Here is a 15,753-nt window from a genome sequence, read left to right as displayed (position 1 = left end):
CACTGCCTCCTGATAGCCATAATTGCAGTTGCGAAGTTTGCTGTAAACCTATAAGGTATTCTTTTGTGGGTAATCTACATTTACTCTCTGCTTCAAGACCATTTTACTTTGGTGTGTATTTTGTTATTATGTGTCTTTTATGTTTCAGATTAATTGTGGTGAATCTAAGGTTCATTTTCAAATGAATGTTGTTTCTTTGGCAAAAACGTTAGTAGGAAAAGACTTATTTTGTCTTTGCATCTTTTCCATCCTCCCTTGTCCTTGTGATGCCTAGTGGCACAGCTGCTTTCATTGTAACCTTAAAGCACACTAGGAATAGCAGAACAAAAGACAGATGTATGGAACTGATGATGTCATTGAACTTTACACCCTATCACTGTACTGTTTGTTGTGTGAGAACAATAAACCACTATTTACATAAGCCACTATGGCTGGATTTCTGTTTCAGACAAGGAATTAAATTCTAACTAGTGAAACATCACTGAAGGTATTTAAGTTATGCTTATATATAACTACCATGTATGTGAGCACAACCAAAATATTAGTAGTGCTTATTTCTGGGTGAAGAAATTGCAGATGATCCCTAATATTCTCAATATTTTTCCATACAGTAAAAAACTTAAAGCCTTATTTCATGAAGTTGTCCTGTGATAGTGGCAGAAATAAAAACTGCAGTTTATTTACTGAGCCCTTTATACTAAGATAAGGACTTAAATGTATGATCTCATTATTCTCACATTACCTCACTTTACACAAATATGAGGATTTCATATTCACTTTAGTTTAATTAGAAAATATTAATTTCATGGTAAAAGTACTTAGTTTATTGTAAATAGCAGTTACTATTATTATAACCAAATTGCTCAAAAGTTTGAGGCATTTTCATTTAATTTTTTTTCTTTTCAAAATACCTGAAGGTACCCTCTGGGCTGTTTTTTTCTTAAATGGTGATTTAGGATTCCACGATGCATCTACTTTTCCTCTGAATGCTATTGATTGCATAACATGAGCCTTTCTATGGTTAAAAATAGTAATCATTGATCTTCTTTCTTTTTCTGTAACTTCTGATAAATGCAAAAAGTGATGTTATTGAATAGTATTATCAATAGATGTACAGAATGATTCAAAATAGGATTAAACACTTTAAAAACACCTCTAATTGTGTTGTATGTGAACATTTGTCAAAACTAATTTGTAAAGATACTATCACAGTTATTTCCATAATCCTACAAGTGCTCAATATATGCTCCCCATGTCACAAGGCATAGACCAATCCTAATGCATCCCAGACACCTTCTAACATGACCATGGATGATTGAAATCATAACTCTGATACAGCTCTTCATTTCCTCAAGGTTATGAGAAGCGGTATGAGCATACGGTTTTGATATATCCTCATAAGAAGTTACTCAGTAACACATTTTTAAGAATGTTCAAACCTGTAGAGATAGAAAGGTAAGAAGATAGAGGTACTAAAGCACCTCAAAAAAAAGACAATGTAATGCATGAGGGTTTTTTAAAGACTTATATATCAATATGGTAGTTTATCTTGATTGACTAAAGATGCATTCATAATTATGTTATCATTGATTATACAAGTTTTTATATATTTACAGAATTTCAAAGAATATGACTTTCAAAACTCAAATAGCACTAAAATGATTTAGTCCAATTTTTTTCATTTTTGAATTAAGAAACAAAGGTGCCAAAGGGTAAGTGATTTGGCATCCAACACATGCATGTAAAAACCAGGACCAGAAGGATACTTTCCTCATGGTCAGTTGGAAGCTCTTTCCAATAAAGTGGTTAAGAGATATGAATTCCTGAACTAGGGCAGATTTTGAATAGCAAAACTTTTAAGAATGAATAATTTTAAAACTTTCATTTGCAAAGACAATTATTTTCAAAGATATCCAGCATTTTTAAACCACAGAGTTAGAAGACTGTCTCTCAAATACTTCTTTGCAAGAAAGAGAGATCCTTACGATTTCGATCAAGCAACTCTATCCCTGGAAGGTGGTAGATTACATATAAACGGTACAGGTTATATTGGCACAAAGGGTTCTGATAGAGACCTGCAAAGGAAGAATCCCAATTAAAATGTCATATTTCAAAATTAGTTTCATTTGTCACTTAATAAAATATGGGAAACTGCAAGATTTATATAAAACAAGAAAATGCAAAGCTCTATTTCACTGACCAACTGTTGGCCTCACTAAAGCCTTACTAATTTGGAGAAACACTAAATTTTTCCTATTGGTTAAATTCATTCATTCAATAAATGTTTTCTGGGCACTTTCTATCTACTAGGAACTGTGTTAGGTGTTGGGGACATATAGTTGATACAAATTTGCCACAACTGAGAACAATTTCCACATGTCCATATCAAAGTATTTGTTTACTTGGGTTCAGTTCTTCTCATCTCACAAGTCACCAGGGTGATTATGTGGAGATGGACAGAGATGCCACACACTGCTCTAATGCTGTCTGCTTACTCCACTGCACACCATTGCATGTAGTTCAGAATATGTAGCTAACAGTAGCAGCTTCAGATGTCAGCAGGAGCAAAGCAGGCAGATACAGATCTTCTATCTTGCCTATTTCTGGTCAGAAACTTGTGGCTCCGACTTCCTTGTGCACAGATGCTAAGATGACTGAACACTGCTCTCTCCTCCATGGCTGGAGGTGGGAAAAATGTTAATGAAGTAGAGTTCCTGGCTTCTCATCCACATCCCTTCGGCAACAGCATGCAGTCACTTTTTAAAACCTTCAACCAGAAGTTGTGAGGGCTTTCTTTTCAAGGAAAAGGTATTTTCCTTTATTCTGGTTAGATAATATTAAACAAGGTTTATAAAAATATTATTGTAACTAAAATTTTGATGATTTTCAGTTGGCTATCTTTAGCTATTGGATTCTGCCTCCGCCTAATTTCTGGAAAATACTTCTGGAAAATTCATTTAGAGAGAATAACCACTAGATGGCAGTAGCAGAAAGAGCTCCAGCTATTGTGCAAAAACACTACCCTTCCAACAAAATGAGGTTCATTTAATGTACGTATTAAATTTAGTACTGCTGTAGCATTTGAATATTTGTAAAATACAAAGAGGTTTCATAAAAGCATGAAAATAGTAAGCATTAGAAACCCAGTAGAAATTGATTAATATTTATAAAGAACAGTTTGCAACATAAAGAAGATGGGGGTGAAGGGGAGCAGATAAAAACTGAAAAAGTTAATCATCTGGACGTTTTCTCTGTAGGTAATAAAACATTCTGATATTTGTTATATAAACACAATTTTTTCTGGCTAATAAAATTTTTATATATAGCTATTCCCTGAGGAAAACATAAGCTTTAGAGAGACTTAAAGCAGGCAATGGAAGACACCTGGTACATAATAAACAAAAGTTATAAGAGTGAGGAAAAGCATAAAGGAAATGTAGAGCTGGAAGCAACAAAGAAACTTAAAAGAAAGGAAATATGTATGTATTAGGGGAAATGAGGGGAGAAATGAAACGGAAATTTTTCAAAATTCCTTAAGGGACAAAAAAGGTTTGAATTTAAATCTTAAAAGAGAAGTTATTTAGGGGAGGGGAAAAAAAAGAGAAGTTATTTAAAGTGGTAACAAGTAATTATAACTACAGGACAGGGAATAGAACGGATGTATACTAAAGCAGTAATAAGGGCAGATTTAAAATGATCCACAGGGATCATACATTGTTGTTTGCGCCAGAAAGAGAAGAGAAAAGGACACCCTTCAAGGATATAAAAGCAAAGCACAATTGTTTTTAATGAGAGTTTGGGAGGGAGAAAAAGTCTCAAATGCTTTAGTCAAGAAGTCTGCTCTGCGGTTACTGTCTTGGAGAATCACATCTGACACCTCATAACACTGTAACACATTATAGCAGCTGGGAGTAGACTCTGCCTGTACATATGATGTCAATGGAAAACCTACCAACATCTTCCAATGACCTTTACTCCTGTAGACTCTCTGTTTTCCCTCTGAGAATACTACTATTTCTTTTCTAGTCGTTTTTTTCTAGTTCTTAAGTAACTTCTTTATGTAAATTTAAAAACCTCTAGCCTCAGCTAAACGAAACACCAAATTTGGATTTACTATTATTACTTTACTTACTAAGGTGTCCCAATATTACAAATTCAATGTGCTTATTGTGATTCAACTTTCATCTCATCATAAAGTAAAATCAAAGTGACAGCAAGTCAGAAAATTGGGCTATTAGCCTAGCCTCTGTTTGAATTAACTTAAAAAAATCAAATTAAACAATTTTAGGCTTAGCTTTTTTACTCTTCACTTTTCCCCTCACTCTGAAATTAGAAGGAAGCAAACTTATTTTCAACTTTTTATTTTCCTTCCATACTATTAAACATTTAACATTTAGGATTTATGAGTTTTGGATTGATGCTACCAAAATTACCATAAATTAAGTTTCTAAGATATGAAATTGGTTTCCTGTGTGTCTGAAAGTTCTGAAAATCTTCTATGATGTATGGGCACATTCCTTTAGAAACTATGAAGTAAAATTGCTTACACTTTCACTTTCAATAGGTTAATACTATTTAATCCACCTTCCCTCTAGGCTACTTATCGAGTACACCTCAGTGGCGCCAGCACTGTCTTGCTTATCTTAATTTGGGATTCTGAGTCTAAGCAATTTACATCTACCCAATAATATATCAAAATGTCTCTACTACCTTACTGCACAAGCTTGAATTACATGAGTCACATGTGTGAAGCTACTTATTATTGAAACAGAAGAAGAGGAAAAAAATGCAGTCATTTAAATAATTGGCTTCAGTTAATTTTTTTCAACTTTTAAAGCAAAGTTAGAAATCATCATTTTAAGACCACCTTTGAAGAACATTGATATAATTAATGTAACCAACATATCCATTTTATAAGGGGGGGAAATATAGAGAGGTTAAAGGCAGTTATAGTCTGTGCTATATAGAATAGCGTGTGGAAGGAAGTTCATTTGGCAATGATCACACACTAAGATTTTGAGTTTCTAGTTCAAGGTGACTTAGGACAGTCAGCATCTCCATTGTCATCACCATCTATTTTAACTAAAATGTGTGGGTAACTGCACAACACATGCTTGTATTGAGTAAGGAAATCAATCATTCCTGATTTTTAAAAGGCACACTGGACTAAGCAGAGGATGAAGAGAACAGAAGGATCAGAACATTCTTTACTTCTGGACAAGCAGGCAGTTGGTTCATTTTATTGGGTGAATTGTTTTGTTTTGTTCTTGGGAGGGTGGTCCCATCTTGGCCATTTCAAGTAAAGATTCTCAAAAGATGAAGCTATAGGGATGACAGTCCCACATTCAGCTCTCTCGGCATCCTTCTTCACTCCCTGGCTGTCAGCAGAGCCAGGGCCAATGAGGAATGACAGAAAACCTTCAAGAGCTTAACCTGAGAAAACAGAGCCCCTCTCTCGAAGGGGCACTGCTTCTCTTCAATAATAAGTCATTAAAGGTCTACTAGGAAGCAAATCTTAAAAATGATGGAATGTAGGAGTCAAAGTATACTTTCCAGTAGGGGGGTTAATGAAACTCAGAATATTTGAGAGAAGTGAGTCCAAGGGACTGGAGAATGGGTTACATATTTTGTTGCTATTGGTTGTGGTAGAGGTAGGACCTCAGAAGTTTTCGTGAAAGTATTAGCTATGAAGTGGGTCTTCAATGTATAAAGATTGGATTTAGAAAGAGTTTGGAAGAGGAAAGGGAAGAGGAAAATTGAGCTAGGGAGGGAGGGTGTAGAAAGGTAGACCGCCTGAAGGGACAAGGTGGGGCCTTCCTGACTCAGCCTGGAAGTTAGGAATTCCAGTTTCCAGACCTCACACTCAGCAGCTGGTTTTAGGCCTCCCTGAAGCTCCCAGCCATGTGTCTCCTGGGCAATCTCTTGGCGTTTCTCCTCATAAATGCCAGTGGAGGGTGCAATGTTGAAGGGGATTAGAGGTTTACCCTCCAGGCGATTTTCTCACCCTCTGAAGAACTTGTAATTGAAGTGGAATAATAATGACATTTTAGCATTTTATATAGTTTTACAACTGGAAAAGACAAAAATTTTAATATTTGAAAATACATGGACTTCTCATTTTAGTTAATGAGCTGAATCTAATCTGTGATTGTTAATGAGGCTCACAAACTTAATCTGAAGACATTACTGCATGAATAAAAAGTGTAGTCTAGTAAGTGCAAAAAATTTTTTCCATATAATGTCTTTAACCAGAAACAGGGCAAGTGTTCAAAATGTGCATATTTGTTACCAAATTTTCAGAAAGTTTTTTTTTTTTTGGTAATTGGATACAGCATTTCCTCCATTTCAAAAAAATGATCCCACTACAAGATTTTCAGTTGGAACAATTATAGTTATGTTACTTGAATTGTATCTTCGTCATTTTAAGTAGAGGTCACTTAAATTGTTGGGACAGATAATAATATGGACATTGTATTATCAGGCTGCCTTCAAAGAATTTCAGAGAACTAGAAAAGGTATCTAGCATCTCAGAGCTGACACATTTCTGTGCTAATATACACATCTGAGAGCTAGATTTTGGGCTCCACTCACTTCCAGGACAGGCACCCTTGTTTAGGACATAAGCTTCTGGACTTTGATCAGCGCAACCCTTGTTTACTAACTCCAAATACTGTATTGTAACCTCCAAATACTGTATTAACTCTTTTCTTTTAGTGAATTGCCATTGTTTCTCTTCAAGTTCTTTTAGCTATCTAATAAATACTTAGACTGGGTTGTTAAACTAATCTCCAAAAAGGTGCAGACAGGGCCTCCCCGGTGGCGCAGCGGTTGAGCACTGGGTTGCAAAGCTGCCCGCAGCCTCAGCCTCTGCAGCACCGGTTCGATCCCCGGCTGCTCCCCGGCCACCGGAGGAGGGTCCCACATGGTGCGCAGACCTCTCCTGCCACCCGCTGCTCCCCTCAGCAGTGTTCTTCGGTCCTTCTGCCTGCTCTGCTCCCCACTGGCCCTGGTGAATTCTCTCACCCTCCTGCACTTCTGACTGTACCCAGCGCTGGTATAAATAAATAAATAAATAAATCTAAAAAAAAAAAAAAGGTGCAGACAGGATTTATCTTTTTCACTTTCATGTCTGCATTATCTAGTAGAGTATCACATAATGAATGCATTATAAATATTTATTGAAGGAATGAATAAAGTATGTATTGAGCAAATGGATGAATAAATGATAAATAAAAAGAAACAAGTCATGAGTTTAAGTTTGAACATGCCTTAGTAGTTTGGTTAAAGTTCTGAGCCTTGCATTTTCTGCCATTAGACAAGGAATAATTCTAATCATGCCATAGGGTTGCAGTGATAATTGAAATGAGAATATGATATAAAAAAAAGCACTTCTCAGCAGGAAAGACATTCAAACACGTTATTATAATAATTATTCATTAAAAAGTCAGTTATATATTTTTTAAATCTATTTACTACTAAGCAGAATTTGTAGACTGTGCATATTAATTCATTATTTAATTTAGATGATCCACAATAAAACAATTTTATTTTTATTGCTGCTGCAAAAAAACAATGTTGAGAAATAATGTTTCTAAAAAATGCTTCATATGTGAAGCAGTGCTGGAGGTAGCTATTTGCCCATTTTTTATGGAAAAGTGAGGATAATTGAGAGTTCCAGATCTAGTCTGACCAGACTTTTAATCATAGAAGCATTTGTTCAGTTCTGTATGCAAATAATTTAAACACGCAGGTCAAATCCTGATAGAAGAATTGATAAGATCCCTCTTATAGAAGACCAGAAAGTTGTAAAATCTCCTAGCAATAGGTTACCTCAATCACATCTGCAAAATAAGTATGGAATAAGCATGAATTTGGTTTGATTTTAATATTTAGGCTTAAAGAATCAACGTAGAAGCACATTAATCATTTCTCCTCAATACAGTAGATCTAACTGAAAATACATGAAAACTTTAGCAACTATCTATGCATTGATCTGATCAGAACCTCCACTATTTACCATATTCAAAACACTGTCTCAGGCAGTTCTGAAAAATATGAATGAAATTTTTTTTAAAAAGATTATTTATTTATTTATACAGCACTGGGTACAGTTAGAGGCGCAGGAGGGTGAGAGAATTCATCAGAGCCAGAGCGGAGAGTTGAACAGGCAGAGTGACTAAGTACACTGCTGAGGGGTGCAGCCAGCGGCAGAAGAGGTCTGTGCGCCATTGTGGGGCCCTCGCCAGCCAGGGATCGAACCAGCACTGCAGAGGCTGAGGCTCTCCATATAGAATAGCTAGAGTCTGAGCTAGCAAGGAGAACCATGCACGATTACCTGTGTGCTCCTTCAGTTGCTGACTCAGGGGCACTATCAAAACTGGGGAATATACACAATGGAATACTATTTAGTGATCAAAAAAGATAAACTAATGCTATTTGCAGCAACATGGATGGAGCTAGAAGGAATTATGCTCAGTGAAATAAATCAGAAGGAGAAGGAAAAATATTGAATGGTTTCACTTATAGGAGGAATATAGGGAAACCAAATAAGATATCAGGGGAAAATAATAACAATACACAGCACAACACAACAAAACAAAAACAAAACTGGGGACTCTTAGAAGAAGGGGATACACAGAGTTGGCACCCAACACCGAGCGTGTGCTGTAGGAGAGCTCCAGGATCAGGGATGCACAGTGAGAATTACTGATTTAAGCCTGAGGCTCTCCATATAGAATAGCTAGAGTCTGAGCTAGCAAGGAGAACCATGGACGATTACCTGTGTCTCCTCATGGAAGAGGGTACTACTTCAAGGTGAGATCGTGGTATTAAAAACACCTGCTGCCCCACTCCTCAGGGCTAAAATCAAGACAACAAGTGAACACTTGCAAAAGCCAGAGTTTAAGCACCTGTTGCTAAGAGGTGCTTAAAATCTAGGATAAGGTTCTGTGCTGGAAAAGAAAAGAGAACAACTTCTGGCCTGTGACCCCATATCAAATACTATCCCTGCCTGGTGATATAGCTAGTACTTAAAAACAACCTATGTGAGACTATACAAGACACTCAGACCAAGGCAGTTGAGAAGACATTACTGTTCATCCCCACCACACAACTCTAGTACCCAAAGCACAATAGGAAATAGAATCCTCATTTGTAGGTGATCCTTGGTGCTCTACTGCCTAACTCCTTTTTCATTTACTACCCCTTGCCAGGAGTAAATAACAATGTGGTCCATCAGAATGAGTCAGATACCAGAAAAGTGTCATACACGTAGCTCATTACATACTAACATCAACAGAACTTTCAAACCAAAACTAATAGAAGTAACACAAGGGACTTAAAACACAAAAGGAAGACCTCCAAAAGTAAAACAGACAAACCAACAAAAACGAAACATCACTCAGCACTTATGTCTCAATAATCACTGTAAATGTTACTGGCCTGAATTCACCAGTCAAGAGGTATAGAGTGGTTGAACATATTTCAAAACAACGTCCAACCTTCTGCTGTTTACAGGAAACTCATCTTACCAACAAATACAAGCACAGGCTTAAAGTTGAAAGCTGGAAGACAATTCCACAAGCAAATGGCTATCAAAAAATATATAAAAATCGGCAGCACTCCCACTGCCCACCTGTGACTATGTAGGTGCCTCTTTTCACCAACTCTCTCCCTGCCTGCGCATGACCTGTCAAGACTGGCCGCCTGCAACCATGCAGGCCGCTCTTTGCAAACCTGTCCCTTCTGGGGCAGCTCTTCCTGCCTGCTTGTGTCTATGCAAGTGTCTTTGACTGTTTTATCCTTTCCCTAATAAACCTGCCCTTTAAATATAAAAAATAAATAAATAAAAATCACAAACAGCTATACTTACATCAGATAAAGCAGTCTTCCAAATCAAAAAGGTAATTAAGAGATAGAGATGGATACCATGTTATGATTAAGGGTCTAATACAACAATAAGAAATAACACTTATACTAGGGCTAGAGTTCAATCCCCTGCCAGGGAGCTACCCAGATGGTGCAGCAGACCTCTCCTGTCTCACCCGCTGCTCCCCTCAGCAGTGTATTTCAGTAGATCCACCTTTTCTGCTCCCCACTCCGTCTCTGGTGAATCCTCTCACCAACCCCTCACACCTCTGGCCTGCACCCCAGCTCTTGCATGCAGAAATAAATAAATCTTAAAAAAAAAAAGTAAAGAAATGAAACAATCATATGACCCAGCAATTCTACTCTTGGGTGTCTATGCAAAGAATATAAAACCATATGTTTCACAATGTTCAGTGAAGCACTGTTTACAATAGCTAGGATGTGGAAGCAGTTTAAATGTGTTGGTTCAAGAAGATGTGATAGGTCTACTCTATGGAATATTATTCACCCGTAGGAAAGATGAAATGTATCCATTTTCAACAAAATGGAGGGAGCTCGAGAGAATTATGTGAAATAAAGCAAGTCAGAACGATAAAAAAAATAGGGAAATTTACACGGGAATTAATTCAATAAAGTAAAATATTTACAAATATGAGTAGACTTCAATAGACACTGCGAAGGCTTGATGTTAAGAGGAAGGGGGAAGGAAAAGGATAAGCAAGGTAAGGCTTAGTGGTTGGGAATATTTTTTGAAAATTTGAAAAAAAAGAACAAATATTCTATGTTATTACTAGTTTAACTTATGCCTATAGAAAAATGTAAATGGATACTTAGGGTCTTCAGGTTTAGCATCCCCTTTAATTCCTTCACAGTTGCATCGATGCTTGTTAACTCGTTGTGGTGTAGCAGGAGGATATGCAATGAAGGCAAATAGTGGAGGCCTTTAAAACATTTTTACAAGAGATTTAAACATTTTTAATTCTACTTGAACGTGCTAACTAAACAAGAGCAAAGACTACCCAACAGCTGGTGAAGGGAGGATTTATTGTTAAAAATATTGTGAATTATCATTATTATTAAGATTACAACAGAGCATCAGAATTCAAATAATTTATTGTGATGTGATGTTTGAATATAGTTAATTTTTTCCCATTGCAGTGTTTCACTTTTTTTCCCCCCGGTAGCAGATATGTTTTTGTTTGTTTGTTTGATTTTGGTGTTATTTTCTTTGTTCTTTTTGTATTGTTTTGCTAAATGTCACTTAGATTTTTAATGCCAATCAAAGAAATAATTAATTTCTCATTCAGGGGCCTCTCTGGTGGCATAGGGGTTAGATCCCTGCCAGGGAGCTAACCCACATGGTGCAGCAGACCTCTCCTGTCTTGCCTGTTGCTCCCCTCAGCAGTGTATTTCAGTAAATCCACCTGTTTTTCTCCCCACTCTACCTGTGGTGAACCCTCTTACTCCCCACTTCCTTTGTGTCTGGCCTACACCTATTTCTTATATGCAAGAATAAATTTAAAAATTAAAAGGAATAATTTCTCATTCAATATTTCTGCCCAAACTGCTCAAATTAATATTTTCTTTACATAATAGGAAGTCAAATATTCATATCATTTTTGTTGATTCTAAATTGCACATTTTTCTCTATTTTTAACTCAAATCAAAGTGTGTTGTGTCTCTGAGATAGCCACATAATAGCTAATTGGCAAGATTTTCTTTCTTCATGGTATGTGAAATCATATTGGAGCTTAAAATTTACAGTACATTGCTTCTGCGAATGATGTTAAAAAAAGATGTTTTATACTGTACTTTGTAATTCATGTACAATTTACATCATAGACCTGACTTGAAATTCTCAGCTTAGAGATTGTGACTCGTTTAAAATAAACTTATAGGGAAAATAGAAACTTGATTGGTAAAAATATTAGCAGTAATTTGTTCTGAACATATAAAGTTGTTACATTTATTAGTACTCCTAAGTATTGCTAAAATTTGTTTACACAATAACAGTTTCTGTCCAGCAAGATGACAAAATTTCTGTGTTTAAAAAACAGGTCTGTTTTAAGTACAAAACACAACAAAGCAAAATCAGACAATTATAAATCAGAGCCATACTGCAGGGGAGGAGGAGGGAGAGGGATCAGAGGGAGGGAGGGAGGCGCACAGGGGACTGAGGTGATAGTGCAGGGGTGCACTGGTGAAGGAAACTCTATGGGGACTACACCTGAGGGGGTGGGGGAAGCAAATATTGTTAACAAATGAACAATGATGTAAAAACTAAAAAAAATTAATGAAAAATTAAAAAACAATACTGTTTTACCTTTTGAAAAAATTGAATTATATATTGAATTCTAAATATATTGAATTAAGCCCATAATCAACTAGTGCATTTTTAAGAAATGAGATATACATAAGAACATTAAAAAGTAATAGATTCCATCTCATATTTTTAAAAAAAATGTTAGAAGATTTTTAGTATGTCATTAGCAAATACCATAGTTGAAAGTTATTTAATGGAAAATCAATTCAATCAACTGAGAAAATTTAAGTAATACCTTCTATCTCAAAGATTGCATTGTTGTTTAGATACAGTTCTGTCAGACAATAGTTTCTAGTTAGAAATGTTATTCCCTGGAGCTGAAAATGAGAGAGAATATACATTTTACAATAATTATATACATAAACAATCATATAAATATTTTTATGTAAGACCATTTACCATTTTATGTAATCACCATTTGCTGTTATTATTATTTGTAACTTTTAGTCTGAGCTATCAGTTTACAACTGGATTGTTTTTGAGGATGGTATGATAAAAAGAAGCTAATTTATTTTATTTTTATTTTTAAAGATTTATTTATTTATGCATACAAGAGCTGGGGTACAGGCCAGAGATATGGGGGGAGAGAGGACCCACCAGAGACAGAGTGGGAAACAGAACAGGCAGACTGACTAAAATACACAGCTGACGGGAGCGTGGGCGAGACAGGAGAGGTCTGTCTTGCCATATGGGTTGCTCCCTGGCTGGCGGGGGATCAAACTTGTGCTGCAGAGGCTGCGGATTGCTTCATAGTGCAGTGCTTAACCCCTTGCACCACCAGGGAGGCCCCAAAAGAAGCTAATTTAAAGTAAACCTCTCAACACATCTCAACCAAACCCCTTGCAAGGTTTCAAAACTTCTGCAATTCTCCTAACAATATTTCTCACAATTCTACTCCAATAGTCTCAGCAAATCTGGCTTGGCATATCTACTAATTCATCATCACATATTAGAAACTGCCTATCATGTGCCAAGGGCTCTTAGATAATGCTGGGGCCATTTCTGCCTCTGTGTATGAGTCATGATATCCTTTGCCTGCATGACTCTTCTTCCTGGTACATTTCCGATTATTCTTAAGGATCAGCCCTAGGCCAGCAAGACATATCAAACCATGCCTGAGCAAGCTGCCACAGGAGGTATCCATTGCTCCAGAGACTTGTTGAGACTATCCTTTGATCTCCTTGTATGGGGACTATAACCAAGATGAAAATGCATACATTGTGCAAAAATGAAAAATGATGTAAAAATATATAAAATAAAAATAAATAAATAAAACAGGATTGTTTCTTGACCATCTCCTTATTCTCTTAACAATATGGTGAAGTTGCTTCTTACTTTCAATATTAGAAATCCAGTGCCAGGGCCTCCCTGGTGGAGTAAGGGGTTAAGCACAGCGCTGTGAAGCTAGCCACAGCTTCGACAGCACAAGTTCAATGCCAGGCTTGCCAGAGAGCTACCCACATGGCACAGCATACCTCTGCTGTATTGCCAGCTGTTCCCCTCAGTCAATCCACCTGTTCTGTTCCTCACTCTGTCTCTGGTGACTCCTCTTGCCCTCTGCACCTCTGGCCTGTACCCCATTTCTTGTATGCATAAATAAATAAATCTTTAAAAAAATAGAAATCCAGTGAAAATGAGCAGGAAATAACCAAAAGCACTCTTGAAAATTCCTCTCATCACCTGTTAGTACTGTACACATGATATGGGTTATTCAACTCTAAATTCAAACTAATTCTAAACTAAATGTTAGAAATGTTTCTGTTATAGACCTCTCCTGTCTCACCCGCTGCTCTCCTCGGCAGTGTGTTTCGTCAGTCTGTCTGCCTGTTCTGTTTCTCGCTCTGTCTCTGGTGAATCCTCTCACCCTTCAGCGCATCTGGACTATATCCCTGTTCTTGTATAAATAAAATAAATCTTATAAAAAAAGAAATGTTTCTGCTATCTTGCAAAGAGAACCTCATTTTTAAAACATTTTAAAACATTCATTTTTAAAACATTGACTCTATAATCTTGATATAACTTAATAATTTGTTTGATTTATGAGAATGAGACATGACAGAATCATAAAGATTGGGCAGGTATGTTCTAAAAGCAGCAGGTAAACTGAATATAAGAATGCTATCTTTCACACAAAATCTAGGAGGGAGAAGATTCTCATGAAATAGGTACTGATCAATTGCTTACTACTTTATATATACAAAAATATATGGCCATGATTATAATTTTGCTTTGCATGTTTATGAAAGTTTATCATAGAAATGATTGTTGTCAGTTAAATAGAACTGTTTTGAACTTGGATGGATTGATTCAGACTGACAGAAGGGAGCCTATTTGATTTAGTAAGGATTTATTGGAAATTTTATTAATGTTCTCCTATAGCTTAGAAAAGCTATTTTAGATTTGTACCCAACGTTTGAAATTGATCTCTTTAATGAATTAAGTACATTTCCTCCCTAACATGTGAAACATTCACAAATGAATAAATAAAACTATCAAAGGCATGCATGCCACCCATTTCATCATTTCACTGAATCATCTGCACCACATTATGTCAGATCTCATACAGGAGGAGCAACAATATTTTCACCTCAGTTGTTTTAAGTCATGAGAGGAACTATGTTTCCCCATATCAGAGACCATGTAAAGCAGTGAGGGATGAGTTCCAGGAATATTCTACCCTTTTCTGTTTTTCCTTCTTGCTTTCTTAGTGTAACTTGCTGTCTTCTGTCCTCCTCACTGTTCTCTAATCTAATCAAAGCCACAACTACTGCATAGAAAAAGAACACCAGTAGAAACCATGACTTTTTTTTTTTAAATATTAAATTTTATTTTTATATTCCCCCATACAATTGCAAACGCCCCATTCTGACCCCAATCCTTCCCCTCCCGCCCCCCACCCCCCAAAAAATGTCTCTGGTTCATAGTTTTTTGTTGATTTTGATTTTCACTTTCTTATATTCATTTTCCTGGTCCCTTATTTAAGTTTTCTAGATTCCTGCTATGAGTGAGACCATCCGGTATTTTTCTTTTTCTTTTTGGCTTATTTCGCTGAGCATGATCCCTTCCAGTGCCATCCATGTTGCTGCAAATTGCATGTGTTTATCTTTTTTGAATGCTGAGTAATATTCCATGGTATATATGTACCACATCTTCTTGATCCAGTCATCTATTTTTGGGCATTTGGGTTGTTTCCAAAGCTTAGCTATTGTAAACAGTGCTGCTATAAACATAGGAGTGCAGGTGCTCTTTGGAATTGATGTTTCTGTGTCCTTTGGGTAAATACCTAGGAGTGGAATTGCTGGATCATATGGAAGCTCTATGTTTAGTAGGTCCAGAAATCTCCACACAGCTCTCCATAGTGGTTGGACCAGTTTGCACTCCCACCAACAGTGCACAAGAGTTCCTTTTTCTCCACATCCTCGCCAACATTTGTTGTTGCTAGTTTTTTTAATATGTGCCATTCTCACTGGTGTGAGATGGTATCTCATGGTAGTTTTGATTTGCATTTCCCTGATTACAAGTGATGTTGAACATTTTTTCATATGTCTGTTGGTCATTTGCAT

General features: G+C 36.5%; 1 protein-coding gene across 1 annotated transcript in view; it reads right to left on the bottom strand.

The window, feature by feature from the left end:
• Window positions 1–15,753, bottom strand: part of LRRC72 (leucine rich repeat containing 72) — a 44,322-nt gene that overhangs the window by 5,987 nt on the left and 22,582 nt on the right. The window contains exons 4-7 of the mRNA XM_037508429.2: window positions 12,426–12,507; window positions 10,698–10,808; window positions 1,986–2,075; window positions 912–1,064 (exon numbers count right to left, since the gene is read on the bottom strand). Coding sequence (XP_037364326.1) covers window positions 912–1,064; window positions 1,986–2,075; window positions 10,698–10,808; window positions 12,426–12,507 — 436 coding nt within the window. The remainder of the gene's footprint in view (window positions 1–911; window positions 1,065–1,985; window positions 2,076–10,697; window positions 10,809–12,425; window positions 12,508–15,753) is intronic.

The sequence above is a fragment of the Talpa occidentalis genome, unplaced genomic scaffold (assembly GCF_014898055.3).
Source record: "Talpa occidentalis isolate TD23 unplaced genomic scaffold, MPIMG_talOcc4v2.1, whole genome shotgun sequence".
Classification (NCBI taxonomy): Eukaryota; Metazoa; Chordata; class Mammalia; order Eulipotyphla; family Talpidae; genus Talpa; species Talpa occidentalis.
This window is presented reverse-complemented; position numbering and strand designations above follow the sequence as displayed.